This window comes from Python bivittatus, unplaced genomic scaffold (assembly GCF_059951505.1).
Source record: "Python bivittatus isolate LINGU-HERP-01145 unplaced genomic scaffold, Pbiv_v1 ctg000340_np1212, whole genome shotgun sequence".
NCBI classification, from domain to species: Eukaryota; Metazoa; Chordata; class Lepidosauria; order Squamata; family Pythonidae; genus Python; species Python bivittatus.
In genome coordinates, this window is record NW_028277056.1 from 29226519 (window position 1) to 29252063 (window position 25545).

General features: G+C 37.4%; 1 protein-coding gene across 3 annotated transcripts in view; it reads left to right on the top strand.

Annotated features, from left to right (window-relative positions):
• CCDC191 (coiled-coil domain containing 191) overlaps nucleotides 1-25545 on the top strand; it is a 32597-nt gene that overhangs the window by 862 nt on the left and 6190 nt on the right. For 2 of the 3 annotated variants that reach the window (XR_015796118.1, XM_007431729.4), the window contains exons 2-15: nucleotides 546-584; nucleotides 1971-2112; nucleotides 3327-3473; nucleotides 5215-5393; nucleotides 12294-12517; nucleotides 13693-13855; nucleotides 15619-15809; nucleotides 17115-17364; nucleotides 18453-18925; nucleotides 20445-20521; nucleotides 22169-22251; nucleotides 22896-22997; nucleotides 23903-24046; nucleotides 24854-25006. Coding sequence is in view for 2 of the 3 variants with exons in the window: in XM_007431729.4 (XP_007431791.1) it covers nucleotides 546-584; nucleotides 1971-2112; nucleotides 3327-3473; nucleotides 5215-5393; nucleotides 12294-12517; nucleotides 13693-13855; nucleotides 15619-15809; nucleotides 17115-17364; nucleotides 18453-18925; nucleotides 20445-20521; nucleotides 22169-22251; nucleotides 22896-22997; nucleotides 23903-24046; nucleotides 24854-25006 (2367 nt within the window). In the remaining variant the exon portion in view is untranslated. The remainder of the gene's footprint in view (nucleotides 1-545; nucleotides 585-1970; nucleotides 2113-3326; nucleotides 3474-5214; nucleotides 5394-12293; nucleotides 12518-13692; nucleotides 13856-15618; nucleotides 15810-17114; nucleotides 17365-18452; nucleotides 18926-20444; nucleotides 20522-22168; nucleotides 22252-22895; nucleotides 22998-23902; nucleotides 24047-24853; nucleotides 25007-25545) is intronic. The other variant, XM_088140756.1, reaches the window with a different exon arrangement.

Consider the following 25545-nt stretch of genomic DNA (forward strand, 5'->3'; position numbering starts at 1 on the left):
TCCCATCCAAGAAATAATTAGATATGACCCAATGTAGCTTTTTGAGATCAAAGTCAACTTTGCACTGCCATCTAAGTGGGCCTTCTTACAGAGATTATGAATAACCACAGAGCACTGTTGATCAGTGAAAGAGAACAGAAAAAAAGCACATCTGCAATTTATTTCTAGTACACACCTAAGTATGTTTACTTCCATCCTTCCTTGTAAGTGTGCTTAGGGTAATAACTGATTTTTTAGCTCAATATTTATTTTGATAACTTTTAGTGTAAAACATGAGTTAATGTTTTACAATAAAGTTAATATGAGTTAATGAGTTGTAAGTATACAACTCAATAGAATAAATGAGTTAATGTTGTAAATCAAATAATATGCCTATTGAATAGCATTACATAAATATAGTAAATAAGTAAAAATAATAGTAACTAGTTTTATTAGAGTTTTACAAAATGGGGAATCTCATATAAAGACATCCATAGAGATCTTTTAATTTCACTTTAATGTTTATCTTTAACTGAATGTTAAAATATTTTAATTGTTGTTCCCAGACACAGTTTGATGCTGATAGTGTAGAGCACTGGATTAAGGTAAGGAAAAATAAAGTAATGCTCAGTCTCAAATATCTGAAAACAAATATCTTTTTTATTCAGTGGGAAGAAATCTTGAATTCCCTGATGTGGGAGTAAGATTCATTTAATCCAATGGGCCTCATTTTCTGAATAATTATGGATGAGATTGGACTGTAATAATAAGTACACAAAGGTTAAAGTCTATTACAATTATTCTTAGAAGAAAATAATAAACATATTTAAATTTAAGTAACTATGCTGAGAAATGTGTATAATCTATAATTTACTGATAGAGCCAGTGTGGCATAATGATTAAGGGTTGGACTAGGATGATCCAAATTCAAACCCTCTCTTAGCCATGGAAACCCTGGGCCAGTCACTCTCTCTCAGACCAATCTACTTCACAGTGTTGCTGTTGTGAGGATAAAATAAAGGGAACTCCTCTTGTAAACTGCCCTGAGCTCTTGGAAAAATGGTGGGATATAAATCTAATACATACATATATAAATGGGATCTTAAGCCTTGTAATTGCTATTAATCATGCTCTTCTAGACTGCTAAAGACAACTGAGAAGCACTTGGGGCTTTAAAACCTGGATTTGTGGAATTAAAAATCCCTTATTTTGAAGACAGCAACATTTTTTCAGTAATACATACTTCTAGTACAGTCCAAAGTTGGACTGTTAAGTGATAGACTCCCATTAGCAATAATAGGAGAAGAAAAATAAAACTACAGGCTGGGATAGATTTACGTAGTCCTTTCTTTGCTATTTACCTGTGGAAATCCATCCAGTGATATTGTATTTCTGAAGAGCTTTTCATGTGTATTGCTGAGACCACCTAATCCTAACATCCTCTAAGAAACTTGATATTGGCATTAGAATTGTTATGGGCTTTAGTTATTTATTTTTATTTATTTATATATCAAATTTGTCACTGCCCATCTCATTAAAAAGCGACTCTGGGCGGTTTACAGTAGAGATAAAATAAATTAAAATACAATATATAAAACAATCTTAAATAATTAATAAATAAATTCTAAGGGATGATAAAATTGGCAAACAGCTTGAAATTATGCTTAAAGCAGATTCATTGAAATCAGTGGGACAGATAATTTAAATTCCAGTCATTTTAGCGGGTGCTATTCTAAATATTTCTAATTAATAATTAATACCCTGCCCAGTCTCAAAAAACTTAGGTGGCTAACAATGTCATTATAAAATAATACATCAGTAAAAGAGAACACCCCCCAAATACATAAAAGGACCAATTAGAATAAAAAAACCAGCAGAATAGCTACCATGTGCTTGCAACTCCACTACCAATCAAAGCATGACCTCTCCTATTATGCTAGACAAAATAAGTGGATCTTAACAACTTTTCTAATTTTTTAAAAAAATTTCAGCGGGTGGAACAAGCCTCTGAATTTGCTGTTTCTGAAGCTTTTTCATTAAAAAAAGCATCCTGTTCTCGAGGGTTTCGTGGTCCAGTACTGGATTTGGAAACAACAGAGCAGCTGCTAGATCATGATGAAGCATATATAGAAGGTATTTCCTAAACATTTTGCTGTGGACTCCACCTGATCCAGAATAATCTGTGTTTTTTGGCTATATTGTAGAAAAATGAACAATAGATTCTGCAACCCTAGAAAAGCAGATCTCTTCTCCCTATTACAAACTACTGTACTTTGTGGGAAGTGGAGTTGGAACATCTAGTTATGCCAAGAGATTGTGAAAATACAAGTACAGGTAGTCCTCGCTATCCAACCACAATAGGGACCGAAATTTAGGTCACTAAGTGATTTGGTCATTAAGTGAATTGGAGCTGATTTTATGACCTTTTATGATGGTTGTTAAGTGAATCACCAAGGTCTTTAAGCGAATCTGGCTTCCCCATTGATTTTTTTGCCGGAATTCACTTAATGACCACGTGATTTGCTTAACAACCACATGATTCACTTAACAGCCATTGTAAAAAAGGTTGCAAATTGTGATCATGTGACCGCAGGGGTTGAAAAGCACGTTTCTCAAGGCTGTTGAAACTCCAGACTGTCGTTAAATGAAAGGTTGTTAAGCAAGGACTACCTGTAGTCCCCAGGCTAAGAATACCCAGTTTATGGACAACCCATAGTTAAGAATGGAGCCTATTGTAGCAAAATTCAAGTTAAATAAACAATGATTTGAGTTAAATACACAATGATTTAAGTTAATTACACAATACCACATACAGTATTATACAGTAATACTGTTCCAGCTTACATGCAAATTCAACTTAAGGACAGACCTTGGGAATGGAACTCGTTCTTAAACTGGGGACTACCTGTACCTGAGTTACGTATGATGGTGGAAGGGAATGTCTATTTAGCTTTGTGGAGGAATCTGATGAAGCATGGCTAAGTTTTTCATAGTGATGATTAAATGTCATTGATGGTAGCTTTAAATAGAGACCATAAATTTATTGTACAGTTTTTTTTTTAAAAGTCTATCATTTTAACTGATGAGGTTTATACCTTCCCGATTCCTCCTAGGCTTGTGGACTTTAAAATGTAAGACCAGCTGTAAATAATATCAAGAATTTTTAACAAATCAGAATAAAAATCTTGGGTAAATCTCCTTGGGATTAATAGTGCAGAAGCCAGTTTCATTTGCCTTTGAGAAGAGTTTAGGTTTGGAATGTAAAATTCCTTTTGATATTTTACAACTTTTGCTTTAATTGCTACTTCTGATTCCAGTAATATTGTTTATTGCTTTCATCAATGCAGCTCAAGAGTTGCTTAATGACTGGATGAATTCAAAATTGAAACTGGAACTGGCAAGTGATGAAGACAATGATGTTCAGAATTCAGCATCTCACTCTGTTCCTTTACAAGAGCCCATCACTGGCTTTCAGAAGTATAAAAAATTTGATGGTGAGACTTGCCTGATTTTAAATGATATATGGATGTCATAGAAGACCTCTTCTCTATTTTGTTGTGTTCCTTTGTAGACAATCTAATGGCCCTCAAAGGTAGAAAGATTAAAATACCTTTTAAAAAATGGTGTAGCAACAATATGAGTTTGATTTGTATCCAGTCTTTCTGCCAAAGGGCAATCAAGGAACTTAACAGTAAAAAAATAACTACTTATGTTTAACAGTTAAACTGGTAAAAAGAGTTAAACACAATGTAATAGGAAATTACGGTCCACATGATTTGACTTTTCTTAGAGGTATGTGTGTATTTATGTATGCGTTTACAGGTAGTCCTTGGTTAACGACCACTCATTCAGTGGCCATTTGAAGTTATGATAGCACTGAATGCATGGTGGTTACGACTGGTCCTCAAAGTTCCGGCCGTCCTAGCATCCCTACAGTCATGTGATCACAATGTGAGCACTTGGCAACCAGCTTGCACTTATGATGGTTGCAGCGTCCCATGGTTGCATGGCTGCAATTTGTGACCTTCCCTGCTGGCTTCCACAAGCAAAATCAATGAGGAAGACAGCAGGGAAGGTTGCAAGTTGCTCAGGTAAGTCGCTCCCACCCATGCACCTCCCTGAGGCTCACTGTGTTTCTGCCACACCTCCCCAGCCATTCAAGCACATTCCCTGGTCACTCGTGCACCTTCGTGCACCCTCTCCCACCCAGCAGCAACCACCCCAAGCCCTGCTGCACTCACCCCACGCCTCCCTGGCCACCTGCGCACCCCCTTGTTCTCTCTCCCACCCGGCAGCAGGCACTTACCTGCCTGCTAGGCTACTTGCAAGGCACTTGGGGCTTGCAACTTCCTATCAGCTTCCCTGCTGACTTTGGTTGTTGGAAGCAGGCAGGAAATTGTGAGGAGCTATTTGCTGAACCACCCATGATCCTCGCTTAATGATGGCAATGGGGACTGCAGGGAGTGCCATCGCTATGCAGTGCGGTCACGTGATGTCGCACTTTACAACTGCAGTGCTTAGCAATAGAAATTCCTGTCCCAGTTTTCATTGTAGCTCAAGGACTATCTGTATAGATAAGTGCCAAAGTTAATATACATTAGAATGCTCTGTTCTGACACGTAAATAGTTCTTTTCACAGTGCAGACAAAGTGAAACACAAATGAAAAGCTATGTTTGCTTTGAAAATTACTATTAGCTGAACAGTGTAGTTCTTCATTAAAAATATCATGCTTGAATCAGCATCAAATATTTAAGTTTACATACTTTGAAAAGGAAAAGGTATCTTATTCTGAGCATGCATCTAAATTGGTAGCCTAACTGAAGGGGGGGTTGTCTTTCATAGGCTTAGTATATTTATTTCCACTCTCATTTTAACATCCTTAGGCTGAAAACCATGCTATTGGAAAGTGAAATTTTGCTACTGAATTTCAGTAGTGCAAACTCAGTGTGATTGGGTGTATATGGAGAGATTTTTAAGGGTAGCAATAGGTGTGTTTCAGCTCACAGAGGCTTAAGACTTCCACTATGGTTTTACCATTTCTAAATATTTCTTTAAAAAACCTTCAAAAAGCAAACATTTGCAGCTCATTTTTGGTGTTATGGAGTGCTCTAGGAGGCACAAATAGGAAGTTGGGGATGGCACATATGGAGATTGCAAGTTGCGACTCCTTATTTAGGATAGATGTTTATAGATACTGTTTTACATTCTGTTTCAATATGATTTATATATTCTAGATTTCTATGGTTACGTGGAACAAGAGGTGGAAAGCACCACAGTGCAAGATTTTTTGCAGCATCTATTGCAAAGTGAAATTGTGAATAGTGGTATACTGGAAGACCTTAAAACTAAAGGCATCAGAGAGAAAAAGAAGCCCAGAGACCTACGAATTACCATGGAGCTAAGGCATAAACAGGTGAAAATACAAAGTTTATGGAAAGTTTATATTTTATATTTCTTTATAAATTTGCTAAATCTTGATATTGTTTAAATTAATCCCATAGAGGAAGGAAAGAAATGCAATCTGAAAATAATAAATTGAAAGTATAATGGCCTGGTTCAGACATTATATTAAGCTGTAATGTGGCTTGTTTGTTTTTGGCTTCCACCTATTATTGCTTAGTATCATGTGCAAATCAGGCATAATGGCTTGTTTAATAAAGGGGTTTAAAAAATCATAGCATTTTTGTGAGTTCAGCCTTTATTTCCCAGGATCTTCCAAAAGTGCAAGATTATGTTGTTCTTCACTGGTGATGTAACTAAGTCTGATGAGAAGGAAAGATCAAAAGAACTTTTTTTCTATCCCCTCCAAGGAAATCACATTCAACCTTTCACTCTGCCTTCTCAAGACAATCTGTGAAATATAAATTAAACAACTATTACTCTTTGCCTTCTTTATCCCTCTTCTCCTTCACCCAAGGAGAGAAGCAGGACAAGAAAGGATAGCCATACAAAAAGCAAGGCTAAATGAGGAAAGGGAAATGTTAACAGTGGCAGAGTCTGCTTGGATTTCTTAAAAAGGGTCCAAGAATCCAGAGTTCGAAAAATGGCTTCACTCTTAGTCCATTCTGTAAGTGAATTAGAAGATTTCACCCTTATTTCAGGGGAGAGAGCCAGGTGGACTTCTCCTTAGGGTTCTCTCAGAAAAGGAAGGAGATAAACTTTCTGGCAAAGTGCCTCCATCAATGCCCTCACATTACAGACTATTTAAGATGGTACAATACTCAGTACTTCTAGGCAGATCAATAAAAATTCTTTAACTGGAGCAGGCAAACATTGCAACAGCTCCAGCCTTGCACTCATTTCTCAGTCAGCTTCCAAGTATTCCAGAAGAGACAAGATTGGATTCAACAGTCAAGGAATGGAGAGACTTAGCTAAGCCCAGACTATTTCTCCCAGAAAGAGCCAGAAGTATTCAGCCCCAAAGTAGACATTGGAGGCATTGTGTACTGCATCTATAGACAACCTACTTGTAGCCCTAACATCTAAAACGTGGTATCCCAGGTAGAGGGACAATTCGCTCACAGACCCAGGTACTCAGTGAGTCAAAGGAGTGTTGAGGTACCTGTATGATGCTGCAGTCCTAGCCGTCCAAGTTGCATCAGTCATAGCCAGAGATGTAGTATTATCCATTTATATTTTTATTGTGTTTAAATGCTACTGGAATCAGGGTATACTCCCTATTTCTTGAGATTCCAGTGTTTGAAAGTCTGAATAAGCTGGCCTGGACTCCTGAATTCATGGACAAGTCTTCTATGGATATCTTACAGTTTTTGCCAGGACCAAGGCCTCAGGCATAACAGTCCACTGGGGCTTGTTACTCAAACATGGAAGGTAGATCATCAGTTCAAAGCCCACCTCACATTAAAAAAAAAAACTTTTTTAGGAAGAAAGCTGCTTGGGTAAATTATTAGCAGTGGAGCTGATCAAGAACAAAGATCAGAAAAAAAATACTTGCTCTGCTCATGAAAAGGAAGACAGCAAAACAAGAAATAAATTTTAAGCTACTTTTGCACTAGATTCAGGACATCTTCCTTTTTTTTTTTTTTTTTTAGTTCAGGGAACCAGCACTTTGAACCTCACTGGTCTTTCTTCCACAAACCTTTGTGGGTGTTCCTCCTAGAGCAAGTAGGGGTGAGGGGCCAGAGCAAATGAACATAAAAGTGATGGCTGGGCATCTAGATGTCTGATTGTAAACATTCTGGCACACCTGGAAATCCAACTCCACTCATACATATATGGTAGAGTCAGGATGGGACTTGGCTCATAGAAAGCCAAGAAGCAGTTTTCTCTCATCCCCAATCTACGGGAACAAAGAAAAAATACCTCAGTGTACTCCAATCTCTTACACCTTAGACATTGACAACATAGAGCATCTACCTGTGGAAGAGTATATTTTCTTGAGAATTTTTCTGTCCCCAATAATAGGGATTGAAAGATAATCCTGAACCTCAAGACCATCAACATGTACATCAGGGAACTTTCAAGATGGAAACGTCTAATTTAGCCATAGAGTCCATTCAGTCAATTCCCTGAAATCAGTAAACCTGCTGGAGGTCTACTTCCACATTCCCATCAGATCTTTCTTAGGTTCACCTGCAACAGAAATCAGCTCCAATTTTCAGGGATTTATCCTTTGGTCTTTTAATCAGTCATCACAATGTTCAACAAGGTGTTCTGAATCTCTTTCCAATTAGTTTTGTTGGATCACCCCTGTCCTATTGTTTTGAGAGAGGGAAAAAAAATCTCTGTCCACTTCCTTTATGCAATGCATGATTTTATGCACACAATTATTTTCCCCTCAGTTGCTTAGCTTACGGAGGACAGAGACTGCTCTGGATCAGGAACCTGTCAAGGGAGACCTCCCACATCTCATAGGGAGAGTAATCCTCACTTCCAAAAGCCCATCCAGTAGTCCTGTTGTTCCTCATTCTGTGTCTGCTCACAGCCTACTCACATTCTCACAGAAAAGGAAAGAAACAGAGAGCAAGACACTGAAAGGAAGGCTGGAGGGAAACAGCATCTACCTTCAAAGCATTACAAACAGAAAGATGGACAAGAGTCAAGTGAGAACTGTAATCTCATGTGCAGGGTCTTCAGCTGTACAATCCTGAGCAATGAGGAAGACCTATATCCAGTGGAGAAGCAAGGGAGAGACACACGAGACACATATGAAGCTCAATATACATTGGGGTCAGATGAAGTCAGGGTTAGCTGTTGAATGGTGCCTTCACATGGATTAGCATACACTGAAACCTTTCTGAGTGAAGAAGCTGTTCAGGGAAGCAGTTGACTCAATCTTAGTGGAAAACAAGGATAAAAGAAATCATTGCCCACAGCTCCAAAGAAGAATCTGCACTGTTCTTTCAGGTTGAAGATCATACACCAACTTTTTTTTTTTTCAGGCAAGAAACCCCACTCATGTTTCCAGGTCCAGCAACAGAAGGGCACATCCAATAGAAAAGATGGAGGAGGCAGGGACCCCACACTGTGATGTCTTCACCTCCAAGGTGGTGGGCAACTGCAACAATTTTGATAACCCTTAATATTCATGTAAGGACAGATGGATGTTAGAGATGGTTCAGTAAGAATATATACTGTTCACAAAAAAAAAAAAATTCCTGTAATCCCCTATCTAAGAACAAAAAGAAGCATTTCAGGATGAAGATAATAACACATTTATTAGACATTAGAATGACAGAAAATTTACCTGCAGAAGAGACCTCTGGCATGTTTTCTGTCTTTATGGTGCTGAAGAAGAATGGAGATAGGAGTTCATCTTGAACCTCAGGCTGCTAAACAAACCCATCAGGCACTGAACCTCCAGAATGGATAAATTAAAGTCTATACCAGGAGTCATCATACTGGATGACTTCTAGCCTCAGTTGACCTGTCAGAAGCCCACTTGCATATTCGAATTAGAACTTCCCATTGAAAGTTCTTTTAGTATGCATAGGGGGATAATGTGTTTTAGTTCAGAATACTCTTATTTCAGGCTGGCATCAGCACCAAAAGCATTCTCCAAAGTGATGGCCATCCTGGTGGGCAGTCTGAATGCTTTATGTCCACAGTTATATCTAGCTGGATGGCCTATTCATCAGAAAGAAGGCAGCGAACAGCTTCAATCTAATGTTTCATTGTCTCCAAGAATGTGGCATCATAGTAAATCTAACCCAAGAGCATACCTGATGCTGTTCAAATGGATCTTGCACCTGGGAATCACTATCAGAGGAAATAAAAGTTTTTCTGTCTTAAGAGTGAACCCTCAAACTTTGATAGAACATGAAGGAAATCCTAGCTTCTTGAAGGCTGATCCTTATAAAGATTACAGAATGTGATGATCGTAGCAATAGGTCTCTTTCCACTCCACATGGGTACAATGGCTCCTTCTGCTTTAGGGCCAAATTGCCAACTGAAGGTTGCTAAGCAAGATAATCCAGTTCCTGCACTGGTAGCTAATCCCAGCCAATCTGTTACAGAGAATGCCACTTAGAATGCCTGTCAGGGATCAGATGATCACAGACACTAGCCTAGAAGGTGAGGAGTCCACTTCCTGGTTTTATAATAAATCAACATTGCTGATAACCATCTGAAGCTGAGGGTAGTATGGCTAGTTCTGCATGCATCAGACTGGAAAAGTACAGTAGATGCCACCTATTGGTGCAAAATACAATATAATAATGTTCTGTTTAAATCATTAGGGCAGATCAAAGGCAAACTGAAGTCATATGATTAATGATATAGGAAGAGAAATACTTCTAAGTCCGTATCAGTGAAACACATAAAGTTGTAATTGAATACCACAGAAAACTTACTGATTAGGAGAATTGGTCCTAATTCCAGAAATATCCATGAGATCTCAACAACATAGAGATACAGTACCTCTGTTGACCTTTCATATGAAGCATTTCTTTTCCTGCTTCTGAGACAACAGCATTGAAGGAATCGGTGGCTTAGTGGCATCATGGGCAAAAGAGTACTTTACTGGTGTCCAAGGTGGTGCACAAAGTGAAGCTACTCAAGGCGTGAGTGATTTAAATTACTCTGTTGTGACCCAGGAATCTGACTTTTCACCCTGGTGGAAATGAATGAGTCACCTGTGGCATTTCCCAGAACATCCAGACATCTTGTCTCAAAGGTTAATACTGCACCAAACCCAGACTGGCTGCATGGATATTAAACAGGGACAGCTCCTGAACAACAACTGTCCAAGCTTAGTGGTAGACTCCTGTCTTAATGGCAGCCAGTCACTGCCAAAAGCTGTGAGCTGCTTTGTCATGCCTGTGAATTGTGCAAAATTCATACTCTACAATGGAGGTCCTTGGACTATTGGGCTCCCTACAGATATGGATGGATAGAGGGCTGAAAGCAAACACATTGCATAGACTAGCAGCCCTTTGGCATCATTCTTCTGAACATACTGAGAACCATTTTCAGGACATGTTCATGCATGTTGCTTCTTCAGGAGTCCATTCCTGCTCTTTCTCATATTTCACCATTTCCATCCATGGGAGGTGTTACTGGTACTTAGGGCATTAATAACCATCTCCTTCAAACCCATTAGATTGATTCTCGTTACTATGTTTATTTGGAGGCAGTCTTTCAGGTAGCCTTAGCCTCAGCTAGGAGGGTTGGGTTGCTGGGGGGCACTTGGGGAATCTATGAGTGTTCTACCAGGTCAAGGTGGTTCTAAGGCCAAATTCCTGCTTCATGGTCAGCTCCAAATTCCAGTGAGCATAAGAGATTGTGCTTCCCAGTTTCTGTCCATATCCAACTAACCCTAACATAAGCTAGGGCTTTGTTACTCCCCTCAAAATAAAGGGGTGAAAGTCCAATAGTTTATTCGTCTCTCACAGAACAGGAAATCGGGGGATCACATTTACCATCCCACTGTTAGCAGATGGGTTAGAAAATGTATTGCCCTGGCATATAGAACCAGCAACAGACAGCTCCCCGCTATAAGGGTTGGGGGTCATGTTCACAGCCTTAACAGATTATCATTAATGGATATCTATAGAGTGAATACATGGACAGAGCAGTCTATCCTTATAAAACTTTATAAAATATAGGTTTGCTTCCCCAGATGCAAACTTTGGCCATTACATGTTACAAAGGGTGCTAAAAATAGTTACACTGACCCACACTGGGAATTTAATTTATGCATTAATTTATTCAGTTTGGGCACTGCCTGACTCCAAACTGACTTAGGGCAGTATACCATAAAACCAAACAAAATATTAAAAAATACAGTATAGTAAAAGTATAAAAACAGATGAATAAGAAAGGGAATAAGAAACAAGAAGTGATGACAAGTCTGGATAATAACACCCACAACCCCAAACATATCTGACAACCACTCTAACCCAGGACTTGGGAGAACATCCAAGTCTTCAGAGCTTTCCAGAATGCTATCAGGGTGGGCGCAGGAGGCATCTCATTTCAGAGGGTAGGTGTCATGACAGAGAAGGTATGCTTCCGGGTCCCAATAGATAACATTGTGTAATTGAAGGGACCTAGAGTGTGCCAACCCCACCCTGTTGGCTCATATTGGCTGGGCAGAAACCACAGGAGATAGGTGGTCCCTCAGATAACCAGGTCGTATGCCATGTAGGGCTTTATCAGTCATAACCAGCATTTTGAACACACCTAGAAGCAAACTGGTAACCAGTGCAACTCATGCAGCAGGGGTGTCATATGAGCATGCCCATCATTGTCTGCACTGCTACGTTCTGTTATAGGATATCCCTTTCCTGTCAGTTCCATCTCCAACAACTAAGTCCCTAGAAAATGGACTTGACAGTCCCACTCTAAGTAGGAGGAAAGGAAAATTAAATGAGAAACCAGGCTATCAAAGAATTGATGTGCAAGTTATTTTACTGTGTTATGCTAATTGTTATACATTGTTTTCCATTCCATATGTTTTACCAGTTGCAAGTTTGTTGTGAAATATACAATAAAGGAGGAATTGAATCACACTCAGCTAATTCATGCAACCTCATGGGATAGAGAGGAGGCTTAAATCCTGCCTTCTGTCTAGAATTAGCTAGCTAGTAGAATTAACCAATTTCTTACCTTTCCCTTGTTTTTTATTCTATCAGGTTATTGTATTATTTCCTTAGTTACAAAGAATGTAATGTATACAGCTGAAGTCCTGTAACAGAGCAGAGTGTCCTCGCAGACAGGAAGTATTTTTGTCCCTACCTTCTTACTGGTAGAAGGGTCAACTCACTCCTGTGTGGTCCATTATCTAGTGATTAGCAATTAAATCTAATGACTGGTCTGTGCTTCAACACTTCTTTTTGTTCTTGTTTTTGAGGTAAAAGAAAATCGCTTGAGACGGCAGAAGGAGCTTGAATTTCTAAAACAAGAAAAGGCCTTGAAAAAGTTTGCAGTATCAGAGGCTCAAAAGCAATTGCAAGAGGAGAACAAGAGGAAAGCTCTGAAAGCCAAGAAAGAAGAAGAAAAAATCCAAAAACAGATGGTAATACTGCGGAAGGAGTTGGTAGAGAAAAGACATCTCATGGAAGAAGCACGGAAAATGTAAGCTTTGGAGAACAAGAACATGGAAAACGAGTTCATTCTAGATCCTAAAACATAGTCCAAAGAACCATGATAGAGCACTGCAACAAAGTAGATGAAAAATCACCTAAAATCTTTTTGAGTTTTAAGGGAGTGAGGGAGGATATAAATATAAGACAACTTAGGATCTCATCTCCAAAGATGCTATGGAGATTGATTAGCTTCCAAGTACAATTAAATTTATGTCAGATTTGTAGACATGGAAGAAACTGGCACGTCTTTTCCAAACCATCTCTATTTACTTTTCAGAACAACTGACTAAGTTGGTGCCATGTTGTATGAACTGTACAAATTAAATCAGAAGTCAAACTGTTTTTCATGGGTATTCCTATTTGATTACAATTGCTTCTACAAATTGTCAGCTTTTATAATACTATATAACATTAAGATGATTGACAATATCTATAGTTGCCTCTTTAGGACGCTATGGGAGCCTACTAAGACAGTTTTTCTTTTATGCCCCTATATTTATTTATTTATTTACATTTCAAATTTAGACACCACCCATCTCACAAGGAAGTGACTGGGCAGTTTACAATAAAAACAGCAAATAAATATTAGTTAAAATAGAATAAAAATAGTATGAAGATCCAATAAAACATACACAAATAGTAATCTTCCAAGATGCTGGTGATTGAAAAGACTAACATATGGGAGCATCTTCAAGGTGCTAGCCACCCCCAGGCTTGGATGCCCCTTTTCTCACCCCGTGCCATTTAGCAGAGCCATCTTGACTGCTGGAAGGTCACGAGAGTAGGGGTCTGCCTCACCTCTGGGGGAAGGGTATTCCATAGGGTGGGGGCCACAGCAGAGAAGGCTCTCCTTCTGACCCCCACCAGTTGACATTCTTTCATCGACAGGGTCCGCAGCATACCCTCTCTGTTTGACCAGGTGGGATGGGTCAATATAATAGGGGTGAGATGGTCCCTCAGGTAACTTTAACTGTAACTGTTCTTTAAGTGCCAGTATTTACGTTTACTCCTTAACAGCTGCATTATAAACATATATTGTGTAATACCAGGTTATGAAATGGAGAACATAGCAATAACTAAATGTATTATAACAGTGCTATAAAGCTTGCTCAGCTTCTTTCTATACTGTTTTTTCTAACCCCTCACATACTGTCTTACTTTCAGGGAAAGGAAGAGACACAATTTAAAAAAAATTCAGAGTCTGATAGAAGTTAGCCTGCCTCCTGCTGGGCTTATCTATCTGGATTGTGACAATGAAAGACAAAAGAAGGAGAAACAAGCCAAAAAGCAGGAGTTGCTGAGCAAGATCAACATTGCTGATCAGAAGGTAAGGGCATTCATGATCTTGGCTTCAGCACTTGGAGATGGATTGTTGCTTTAGCTAGAATTGTGGGCAATTCTCACTAAACAAAGAACCTCAAGATCTTGCTGGGGTTAAAATAACCTGATGGGTAAATGTATAGATTTGAGGTTGAAATTAGCAAGAGTACAGATTATAGCAAGTAGGAGCTCGTTCTGATGAGCAGTTGGATGGCAAAAACTGGAACATGCTGTGAAAACTGCTTGATGAGTAAGCTTAAATCTGAGAATGTAACACAACATTATGTTAGCATAGGTTTTCTTAAAAACTACTCTTTTCTTCAATTAAGCAAGAAAATTAAGAGAGTCATTTATGCACTTGCCAAAATGCACTATGTTTGAGTATGATCTCATGTTGTAAACTGCTATGCATGTTTATGTCACTTAAGTGTGCACTTGAAGACAAGAATATAGTAGTAAATGGGAAACAATAGTCTGCTGTTGCTATGCAACATGTACTTACCTTTATTAGTCACATAGAAGTTACTAATGAATAGCCATGCATAGGATTGTAGTATAATTGCTATTTGAACAGTTATGCTTGTCTGTTTTAACTTATTTTGATTCAACTAAATACAAATTCATACTAACTGGTATTTTATATGCATGTCTTAAGTGGCCCTTGTATAAGTATGTCTGTGGGTAATATTTGTTTAAGCAATTTTGCTTTTTCATAAGATATGGAGGTGTATGAGTGATCAGCTAAAATAAATAAGCAAGTTTTAGGTCAAAGGTCAGAAGTCAACAATCTCTTCAAGCACTTGGTGCCTCCCAAAATAAAGATAAATCTGAAAAATCTTACAAAAGTTCATGCAAGAATGTTGAGCTCTCATATGAGAATGGTGTGATTTCAGCCATTTTTTAAAAATTAAATTAATATTTAATTTGAGGGGATTTGTGGATGATTCTAGGGATGCCACACATGCCTTAACACCTGAGAGCAATACATCCTGGATCCTTTGCTGAGATGAAATTCAGGTTCTCATTTAAAATTTTTAGTTTTGTGATCATTCCATTATGATGGCAATACATATGAAATAGTATTAGAATATTAAAGTTAACTGAAGAAGTAGGCAATTAATATTTTCTAAAAAAATGAATATTCTTATTTTGGGTTTTTTTAAAATGAGAACTTAACCACATACGAGTTTGGGGGGGAAATGAGTTCTCTTTACTTGTATATGTCTATATTTTAAAAATACCCATTTCTACTCTTTCAGGATTAGCAGCATTATGAAAAGCACAGAAAAAGAAAATAGTGGTAGTAAACAAAAGAAATTAAAGGCAAGAGATAAAAGAAAACCTAACTATCTAGATTGCACCAATACCATTTACTATACTTCTTCATATCTTTCAAGTCTTATGTTTTTATACTGCTTCATATATATACTTCTTACATCTTTCATTTTGAGGATATCAACTTCATCCTTTCATGACTTTCTAAAGTCTGTTCTTCAACCTTCCTATATTTGTTTTTTATATATGCACATCTCTATATATCAGTCTTCATTCATTCTCTCCACATGACCTAACTAGTATATTTCTTTCATACTTTTCTATTCATTCTGACATATCCAACATTCACTTCCGTGTAACAAGTCATTACAATTTATGAAGGGCATATAATAGCCAATGAACACTGAAGGCATTTAGTGCAGTTCTCCAAAATTTTACATGATCAGAAACGTAAATATGATACAATGGAATATCGTTACTTGATTCTCAATGTAGTGCCTACGGAAGTATTTCTCTGCCTGGCACAAGCTTATTCTGGATCTCAGAATTAAGATGGGAAAAGCAAGAGCCCTTGCTGACTGGAAGTGCCAGCTGAAGGTTTTGCAAGCCTGGAAAGGTTATTCCTGGTCTCGCAAACTGGAGAAGGAGACTCAAAAAATGGAAAATCAGCTTCGGGATCAAAATAGGTAGCAACATTAACACAATTCCTTCCTGTAAAGTTGAAAGTTATGTTTAGTTTAATTATTTTGATTTTTGTTTGTTTATTGGAGTGCCTTTAAAAAAGAAAATACAAGAAGATGCATCTCAAAGGCAATTATAATGGTATATTTTCAAACTTTTCACCCAGTCTATTGCATTTCACTGTTTTATGAAGAAGTCAGCTATATTAGCACTCATTAATATATAATTAATGCCATCAGTATGCAAGATGTTTTCAGAATGCAGAAGGACAAATTGCAGTTTCAAAAATGTACAACTTAAAATCTGATACGGAAGAAACAGTAAAGGAAAAGACTATATGCCACTTCAATTATATGTACTTAAGACTGGTTCGTTATAGGTGTAAATTCTATTTTAAACATGATAAAACTTAAGAGGTTACTGCATTTTACTGTGCTAGTTACATAAACTCATAAGGGGCAGTATAGCTGGTAGAACTAATATTGTGAATATTAAAGGTTGTCAAAGCTTTCTCTTCCTTTCCCCCCCCCCCACTCCCCATCTTTACTTCTTGGCCCTTGCAACATGAGCACGACCCTAGAGTTTTGATGATCCTGGATGAATCTATATTATTTCATTGAGTTCCAAGAAATTGCATTAGGAATCAATTAGCCTAATGCAAGGCAAAGCAAAGTGCATCTGTTCTGTCCCATTGAGCATGCTCCATCATGGCCACAGTCATTATTGAGAAAAAACCTTGTTAGACAAGATATTTCAAAAGGCTTGTGAAAGGCCTAACCGTTTCCCTTAGAAATATGGTGATATGGCTCTTACTAACAGCAATTACTTTATGCTTGACCCATATTTTTGGAAATATAGTGCAAACTACAACAAGCAGAACAATAAATATCGAAATAAGTTATGATTCTTCTTAAATAATTGAAAATATACTACGTATAAAAATACACTATACTTTTTGGTCTTGAGGCTGCGTTTTGTTTTAATTTCCTGCCAGGGACTGCAGAAGCCATGGCTGATGATGTCAGGGTAGTTTGAAGGACGGAAAGGTTTAGCCTGTTTGGGTGGAGGTGGAGACCAAAGGAATACAAGACTTAAGGCACCCACTTGGCCTATTAAGCTCCAAGAACACATTTTTTTCTGTAAACAAGTCAGCTTTGCCTACTGCAGGGGATCTGGGGCCTGCAAATAGGGTACTAGAAGTCCACATCTAATTGTGAGCAATGCATGTCCAACTCTTTTATAAATAAATAAATCTCACAGTTCTGTTGTGGACTCTAAAGCTAATTTTAACAAATATCTTAATAATTTAGGAAAAAACAGTTGGCTATAGAATTTAACCGGAAATGCATTTTGCGCCATTTCTTTGCTGAATGGCAATGCTGGAGCCAATCAGAGGTGGAAAAGAGAGTTCTAGAGGCAAAAAAAGAAAAAACCAGAAGGAAAATGGCAAAGCTCTTGGAAGAAGTATCACTGGGGCTACTAACATCAGATTTCTCAAGACCTACCGAGAAAATCTATGAGACAGAAGTTACCCAGGATAAACCTGAAAGTAATACAGAGGTAAATCATATTCTTCTCCCATTTTGTTATGTGTTATGTATTCATCTGTTAATTACTCCAAATCCATGTGTTTGAAATAAAATAGAGGTAGATTGACTGTCCTGGACCAAATTTAGAACTACATAGGCAAAAATGAAACTCAGCTGAAGGTTATTTTGATGGATGACATATTCAGGGTTAGTTCATCTCCCCGACTCCTTTCTTATATTGAGTAATTTTTTATTAAAACCAACTGTTTGCTATTTTTTTTACCTACATAACCATAAAATACTCAGATAACTATACTAATGTACCTACCTAGAAACCACAGCTGCAGCTATTGAACAATCTTAATTTATTCTTAAAAGTCAACAGGAGATAATGGGGATATATTTGGCTTTTTTTTTTTCAAAATGGGAAAAGATTTCCAGCATGGCAGAATAAACTGATTATAATGTGAAGAGGTCTTACATATGGTGCATCAGGATGCTTTAGAGAGAGCATAGAACTCTATGGAACATAATTGTTGGGAAGTTGGAGGTGCTCAAGAACAACATAGAACAAACAATTGTGCTTTTTTTTCTTCTGTTGCCCAGTATGGGTCCCTCTATTGGTCAAATGGCTAGATTACTTCCTGGGTAAACAGATGATGCTAGTGCCACATATTCCCCCTGTCCAAAATGTCTCTTCTCCAAAATCTTAGGATCCAAAATCTGGTGATAAAGAACTAGAGCCAAGTGAAGACCTTTCTGTATGTTGGCAAAAGGACAGCTTTGTGTATAGAGGGATATGGAAGAGCAGAGCCTAATTGCGGGCTATAAGGAGCAGATCTGTAGGGCAGAGCTTTTCTGTCCCTGTTTTAGGCTGATCATCTTTCAGGATCCTAAATTTTCTTCCAGTTTATAGATTTTATTTCATTGGTTTCCAGTAGAGAAAGGATGGAAGAAATTGTATTCTAGAAAGCAGGGGACAAAATAGGATTTCTGCAGCAGGGTAATTCTAGCATTATTCTAGCATTCTAAGAAGTCATTACTGAAGGAATCATGGTCTCATAAAATGTTTGTGGAAATTGATTTATTTATAATTGGGTTTTTTTCTTCCCATTTCAGTTGACTGAAGTACCCTTTGTTCAGAATGACCCCACAATTGCAAAATTTGAAAGAGCAAATTCCTACTCTCCAGGGACAAGTAGGAAATGCAATCTCCGTTCACCAAGTCAACCAAAATGGGCATGGCAAGTCACCAGGAAACATGCTGCTTTGAATGTTCAGGACCATGCCAGGTTTGGGAACCAAACAAAGCATATCCTGCAGCATCTTGGTCCTTCGAAACAAAAAAAATCCCCTGCTGTTTTGAACCCCCTGGAACAGCGACATCTGATTGAAGAACAGCAGCGACAGCTTCAAGAGCAGCAAGAGCTGATCCATAAACTTCAGGGAACTCGGGGGCTACACACTGCTTGGGAGGAGGCTGAGCAAACCACAACTGCTACTGTGACACTTAACATTCACACTCCAGAAATTAAGGAAGAAAAGCAGTTGAGAGAAAATCAATCAAATTCCAAGAATACTAAACCTGTAAGGTATAATAATAACATCACTGGGATTCTGCTATCTAATAGCTACAGAGCATCTGGTTGAAGCAGAACACTTCAAGGCAGAACTATGTTTTTAATCATCGTTAATAACTCAGTATTAAATATGATACAGGTTGAATACTCTCTGATCCTTTCGTATTAATTGACTAATTTTAGTTAATCATTTATTTCTGTAGTTTTAATAATAATAAAAACAACAATAGTAGTAGTAATACAGTTACTATCCCAAAGAACTTGCAGTCCAAAATAGTTACAGGAAAACAATAGAAATCAGCAGAGGAATACTGTATTTTTACTTTAGTTGCATGTGACTTGCTGCCGTACAGTAAAACAAAGAAGGGTGTTTTTCATTTTTATTTCTACCACCCAAAAGTGTAGCTGAGAAATAAGATGTCTGTTGTCATGCAAGGGACATTTTTCTTATGATTAGTAAAAAAAAGGGGGGGGAGGGGGTAGAGGGAATAAATACATTAACAAAATCATACAATTATGAAGTTCGTAGGTTTTTTTGCAACAGAATTTGGTTTATCCAGATATAGAATTTTTTTTTAATGTGTTTCAGAGACCGGTTATCTTAAAATGCTTTCATTTTTAAATTTTTGTAGCATAGCTGTTAATTTAAATTGTCATGATTTAATTTAGCAAAAAAGACTGAAAAGGAAATATAACATTGTACATACTATAAAGTTGTAAAAAATACGGGGTTACAAAGTATAGCAGAAGAGACAATGAATTCGTATATAGTCATATAGGACTGTGTAGAACAGTGGAACAAAATAACAAAAGTTAGGATTAAGTCTTGGAATCATCTCTTTTAGAGGTTGGAAAATAATTTTCTGCATGTATAGAATAAGAACTACTGTAGTCATTCCAGTCATTTTAGGTTGGATTTCATAGCTTCATACAGTGCAGCAGAAGGCAGAGATCTAATAAGCGATCTTGTCCAACCTGTTGCTGAGAACAACAAACCACTAAACTATCCCTAACAGATGGCTATCCAACCTCCAGAGTGGGCAGGTCCACTTACTGTGGGCAGACTGCTTCACTTACAATTTTTACTGCCAGAAGATTCCTCTTAATATATAGTCTGAATCTCCTTTCTTTTAATTTCAACTGGTCCTGCCCTTAATTTTAACAGAGAACTCCTCTTGCATGATATGACAGACTTTCAGAAATTTATAGACTATTTCTCCCCCTCAGTCTTCTCTATTGCAAGCTAAACAGGCATAGATTCTTTAACAGCCCTTCTAAGGCTTAGTTTCCTGAGCCTATCTAGGATAGGATCAGGAAACCAAGCCTTATAAGGGTCAGTTGTATTTGGTAAATATTCAGACTTGTCAAGGTCATTTTGAATCTCATGCTTTTGTCTATAAACTATGTTATTCACAGAACCTTTTTTTTTCTATTTGAAGTATTTGCTTTCTAGAATGTTAATCCAAAACCTAAGACCTTTCTCTTCTATGTCATTTTTTTCTTTCCTCTCTCCCACACTTTGTTTATTTAGGTCAGAAAATCAGCAGCCAGTCACTCAAAGGAGAAGGATTTTGAAAGTGCTAGTCACACCACATCCCTTGCTCAAAGGTATATCCCTAAGCTTCTGGAGTCTTTCCTGGATGGTTATGGGAAACTTTAGTAAAATATGAGATTGTTATAATATAAATATGCATGCTGCTTATAGAAGAAAGCACAGGAATTGTCAAACTTATGAAATGTTTAATAAATTTTCTGTTGGGCTTCTTGGCAAACTTTTTCAACTCCTATATGTGAATTATTTCAAACCATAAATTGTGTAGTTTTCTTTGAATTACAACAATTCAGGGCTTTTTTTCCCCTTTCTTTCCTGGAGACCTTGTTGAATAACATCTTAACTGGACCGGGTGAGGTCACTAGCATTGTGACAGTATAAAATGATTCATACACTTTATCTGACCACTAACAAATAATGCCAGTGTATTTCAACCAATCTCAGAAAGACTGGAACAAGTATGGCAAGAAATAATAGTAGATATACATACATATTACTTCCTGAAAAGATACACTCAAACATGTTTAAATCTTTTGTTTAATTAAGTTGATGTGTGGTCAGAATCACATTACAATACATGTAATGTGCGTTGTATTAAAAATTGTATCTCTTAATGTTCTATATTGTACTCTCAGTATTCTTTGTTGTTTGTATTAAATTAGTTATTGTCTATACCACATAAGACTAGAGGAAAATATTCTGCATGGCTGGATATGAAGCATGGCATAAACGTATCTTAACTGATAAGAAAGCTGTCTTAAAATACTGGTGGTAGTCAAGAAGAAGCAAAAACAAATGTTGTGGATGCTGGACTTCTAGAAGAATCCTTAAATGTATGGTTACAAGATACTATATGCAGTCTAGAGGTTCCCCACCTATAACTATAGTATCTAGGATCTCTTTAAAATATTTCAGACTTATCTGCCAGTCTCAGAATCATCTCATATTTTGTCCCCTGAAATACAAGAATCAGTTTGAACTACTCGCTAGAATGTTAGAATAATAGAAATATAATTAGAAGGTGTAACTAGGAGAAAAAAATTACAGTGAAACATAAAATAGTATCTAATAATTAAGTGGAAGACTGCAACACTTAATACTGAATTCCTGAAGTAGAAATTCTTAATTATACTGTGATTAATATTCCATGGTGTTCCCTCTTCCATTCAAAATTATTTACATTTTTTTTTTATAAAACATAAATTACACACTCTTCTTTTTTTGCAAGGTTCTTAGTGGTGAAATTGATTTAAATTATTCTCTTGATTAAATCTTTCCTAGTTATCACCTCTTGAATCTGGTGTAACCAATAGCTTCCACCAGAACCATAAAGGTTGCAAACTGAATAAATTTCAGAGTAAAAACTGACAAAAACTGAATATTCATTGGGAGGAATTAGTGTTATTAGATTTTATTTTCTTGGAGAGAGTGTTGGAAGCCACTAGCCACTAGCTGTAGTCCCAGCAAGTATATTAGCACTTTACACATTCAAAAGTAATATTAAACTGACTACTTAACATTGTGTAGTGTTCTACCTTAGACAGTTTGCCAGCAACATGAGAGAATATTGAGCTAGATGAACAATGTGGCAATATTTAATTTGGTATTGATCAATCAAAAAATTTAAAGCAGAACTCTGCATTCTTCAGGTCTCAAAGCTTAACTTATCCTCATCTTTGTGTACCTTTTCATGAATGTTTTAGCTATGGAAGAGAGAGCTGTTCAGCGAGCAGAACGGAGGAGGCAATTGGAAGAAGCAAAGATAAAGCGAGAAGAGGAGAAACTGGCAAGTAAAACTAACTTCTAGCTTAAACATCCATGCAGACAGACAAATACCAAAAGGCCCAATATAATTTTTAAAATGTGAACATGAAATTTGATTTTATTAACCTATTATTTATTTATTAATCAAATTTCTATGGCCACCATCTATCCACAGAAACTAAGCAGCAAACAGAAAACAAATTACAAACCATTAAAAACCAAAATAAAACTGCAGTTGAGGCCCCTGTAAAAATATCAGTCTCCCCTTATAAACTACATACACATGCCAGAGCTCCAATAAATTAACCCCCTGGCCCCTGAAGTTGGTATACCTTAATAATATAAAAATAAAATCTTAACTGAACAGATAATAAGTTTTATAGTTATAGTTATAATGCTGGTTACTTGTTTTTGTTTATTCACAACATCTTATAAGAAAAAACCTGCTTTGAAATGTGTATCCTGACTAATAACTGCTGGTCCACCATTCCTGAAAATGATTCTGAATAAAAGATTATTTTTTATCCCCTTTGTGCATAACAACACATACAACAGATATGTATCATTATTTAGGTGGGCATCTGCTTTGGAACTTCTGTATTTCTTTGGGACAGGGGTTTAAATATAATGGGTTTAGCTTGTCTTGTCCTCCTATCCCATCTTAAGGCTGAGATGCAAGCCAAAGAAGAAGAACGTCAGAGGCAAGAAGCAGCAGAAAAAGAGGCTAAATTAGAGAAGAGGCGAGAGGAGAAGAGATTGCAGCAAATGGTGAATGGAATATTGTGCTTACATCTGTCTCACAGATCTATTACCGACAGAACACTAGTTTAAACTGGCTTTTGAATATGACTTTGCAATGGCACCAGTCTAATCCAGCAAAAGCTGCTCAGGGGAAAAAAATCATTACTTTCACTTCTCTTTCATGAAAATTATTTTAGACACCCCTATATCAAAGCTGTACTAACAGCTGTAATATAAAGCAGTATCCACAGCCCTGTGTTCTAGAAGTAAGCTAGCCTGGCATTATTACTCAGATGATACAAAGCTTCTGAGTGGTTTTGATGTTAGACTGAGTTCATTGTTGGTGGCAGATTGGGAGGAATGTTTGGGCAGTATGCCCTCAGATGGACCTCCTGATGCATGAACGGGTGACTTCCTCACCACTGTCATTTGATGCCCTTGCTGTCTCAATCTTACCCTGTCTAGAAGGAAAGGGCAAAGCAAGTGAAAGCTGCTGCTACTGCTTTTTTTTTAAGTCTTTTTTAAGCTGACAGGAGTAGATAGTAGATAGATAGAGGAAGCAACAACAAGAGGTGGAAACAAAGCCTGGGAGCCCTGAGGCTCAAAATGCTGATGCCTGAGGTTTTGCAGCTTCCCAAACATGATATTCATGAAACCGCAGAGGTCATGCTGTGCGCGCAGTCCCTAACAGAAAAAAAAAATGATGGTCCATTCAAAATAATGCAGACTGGCATGAAGGAGATGCTTTCGGCAGTGACGTTTGGAGCCAGGTAGATGACCATGACATTAGCAATATCTCCATTTCCCACAGTTCATAAAGAAGACAACAATGAGCACCTGAGTAATGGTATGCTTGTTTGTCCGTTATATTAATATTCTTAATGAACTGTACAAATCCTCTAAACTATGCTCTTCTGATTTATTAATTACAGAAAGAACTGGAAAAACAGAGAAGGCTTGAGAGAGAACAGCAACTTTTATCCAAAGCTGAAGACCATTATATTAAGGTTCTGCTCAAGAAGCAGGGGTTAGAACCCTGGAAAAGACTTATAGAACAATCTGAAGAAAATATGGTGGTAAGAACTAGAGTAAAAATGGGCATCTTGAAAAAAAAAAGTTGTGAAGATGAATCCTCTGCTGTTTTCCAGTGTGTGAACTGTTGCAGAGTGAAAGGCTTTTTTTCATCAAACCAAGGTTTCTCTGTTTCACTTGATCCAGCATGGGCCAACCCAGCAGGAAGCAACCCCTCCCTATGTCTAGTTTATACACCCTTGATGGTCAAGGCTTTAAAAAAATCCTTTGTTTCCAACAAAACATCTAAAGACCAGCTTAAAAGAAAGGGGAAAATGTAATAGCAATACAGAAATAATTAGTATTACAGTTAGAGTCTCCAAACTTTTTGGGTCAATAGGCAAATGTCAGACTGTGAGAGCACGTTGTGGACATTTGCAGAAAGGTTTATAGGGGGTGATTATTTCAAAAATAGGTGCTATAGAGCTCATTTATTAACATTTAAGTTGGTGTTTAAATGAATATTTTACTTAATGCTGTTTTGAGCTGTTTTTTTAATATCTGAACTTTCTGAATTAAATGTAAGAAATAATCGCTCTCAGCACTCACATGCCCACATATCAAGTATACGTATGAACCCCTCAGTTCTAGACATATTTCCAGCTAAAATAAGTGAAGATGTAATTGTGCTGTCAGACTACAAAGTTGAAATGAAATGAAAAATGAAAAAATGTGCTTGCCATGGGAACTTATGTGCCTTGATCATAATAAAAAGGCCTGGTCAGTGGTGTTTCAATGACAAATTAGTTACAGGGGCTTCCTTGCATCCGTTTGTATGAGTAACCATGTCTTGTCTTGTTCTGTGAATTTAGATTGCACAAAGGCATCACTGTACCAGGTTGCAGCAGAAGTGTCTTCTCGCATGGCTTCATCATATGCAAGAGATCCTTTCTAGGAAAATAGCTCAGGCTGAGGAGCTTTATTTCTGTCAATTGCTTAGAAGGTCCTTCAGGAGCTGGATAAAGGTGAGCAAGAGGAAGGGCTTTAAAAAAAAAAAAAGTAATTGTAGGCATTTTCTAAGAGAATCTAGTCTAATCTAGACTGAAGGCCAGTAACTTGGAGTAATGAATAGATTAAAATGAGTCTGACCAACCTTCAGGATTTCCCCCAATTCTTGTAACTCTGATGATGATAATATGATGATATAGTGCTGCACTTATTCTGGGCTGTAACCATGAAGTCTCTTTTCTTACTTATCTATCTACTGCATTGACATGGTACCTAATTGCATTCTGTAGATAGACACTATGCAAGAATGTGGGATATTAAAGGTCTCAACAGGCTGTCATGGGACAAAGGTTATTGAAAGTTTGTGTAGGGTGGAGCGGGAGGGAACGTAGAACAGTGTTTCTTAAATTGTGTTCCTTGAAACACTAGTATTCCTTGAATAACCTGAAGATGCACAGCAGATGGAAGACAAATCCATTACTGCAAGGTTTTTGGATGAAAGTGAAAGTTCACAAAGAATGTGAGCTTTCAGGTGGAAAGACATTGAGGGTCTTAC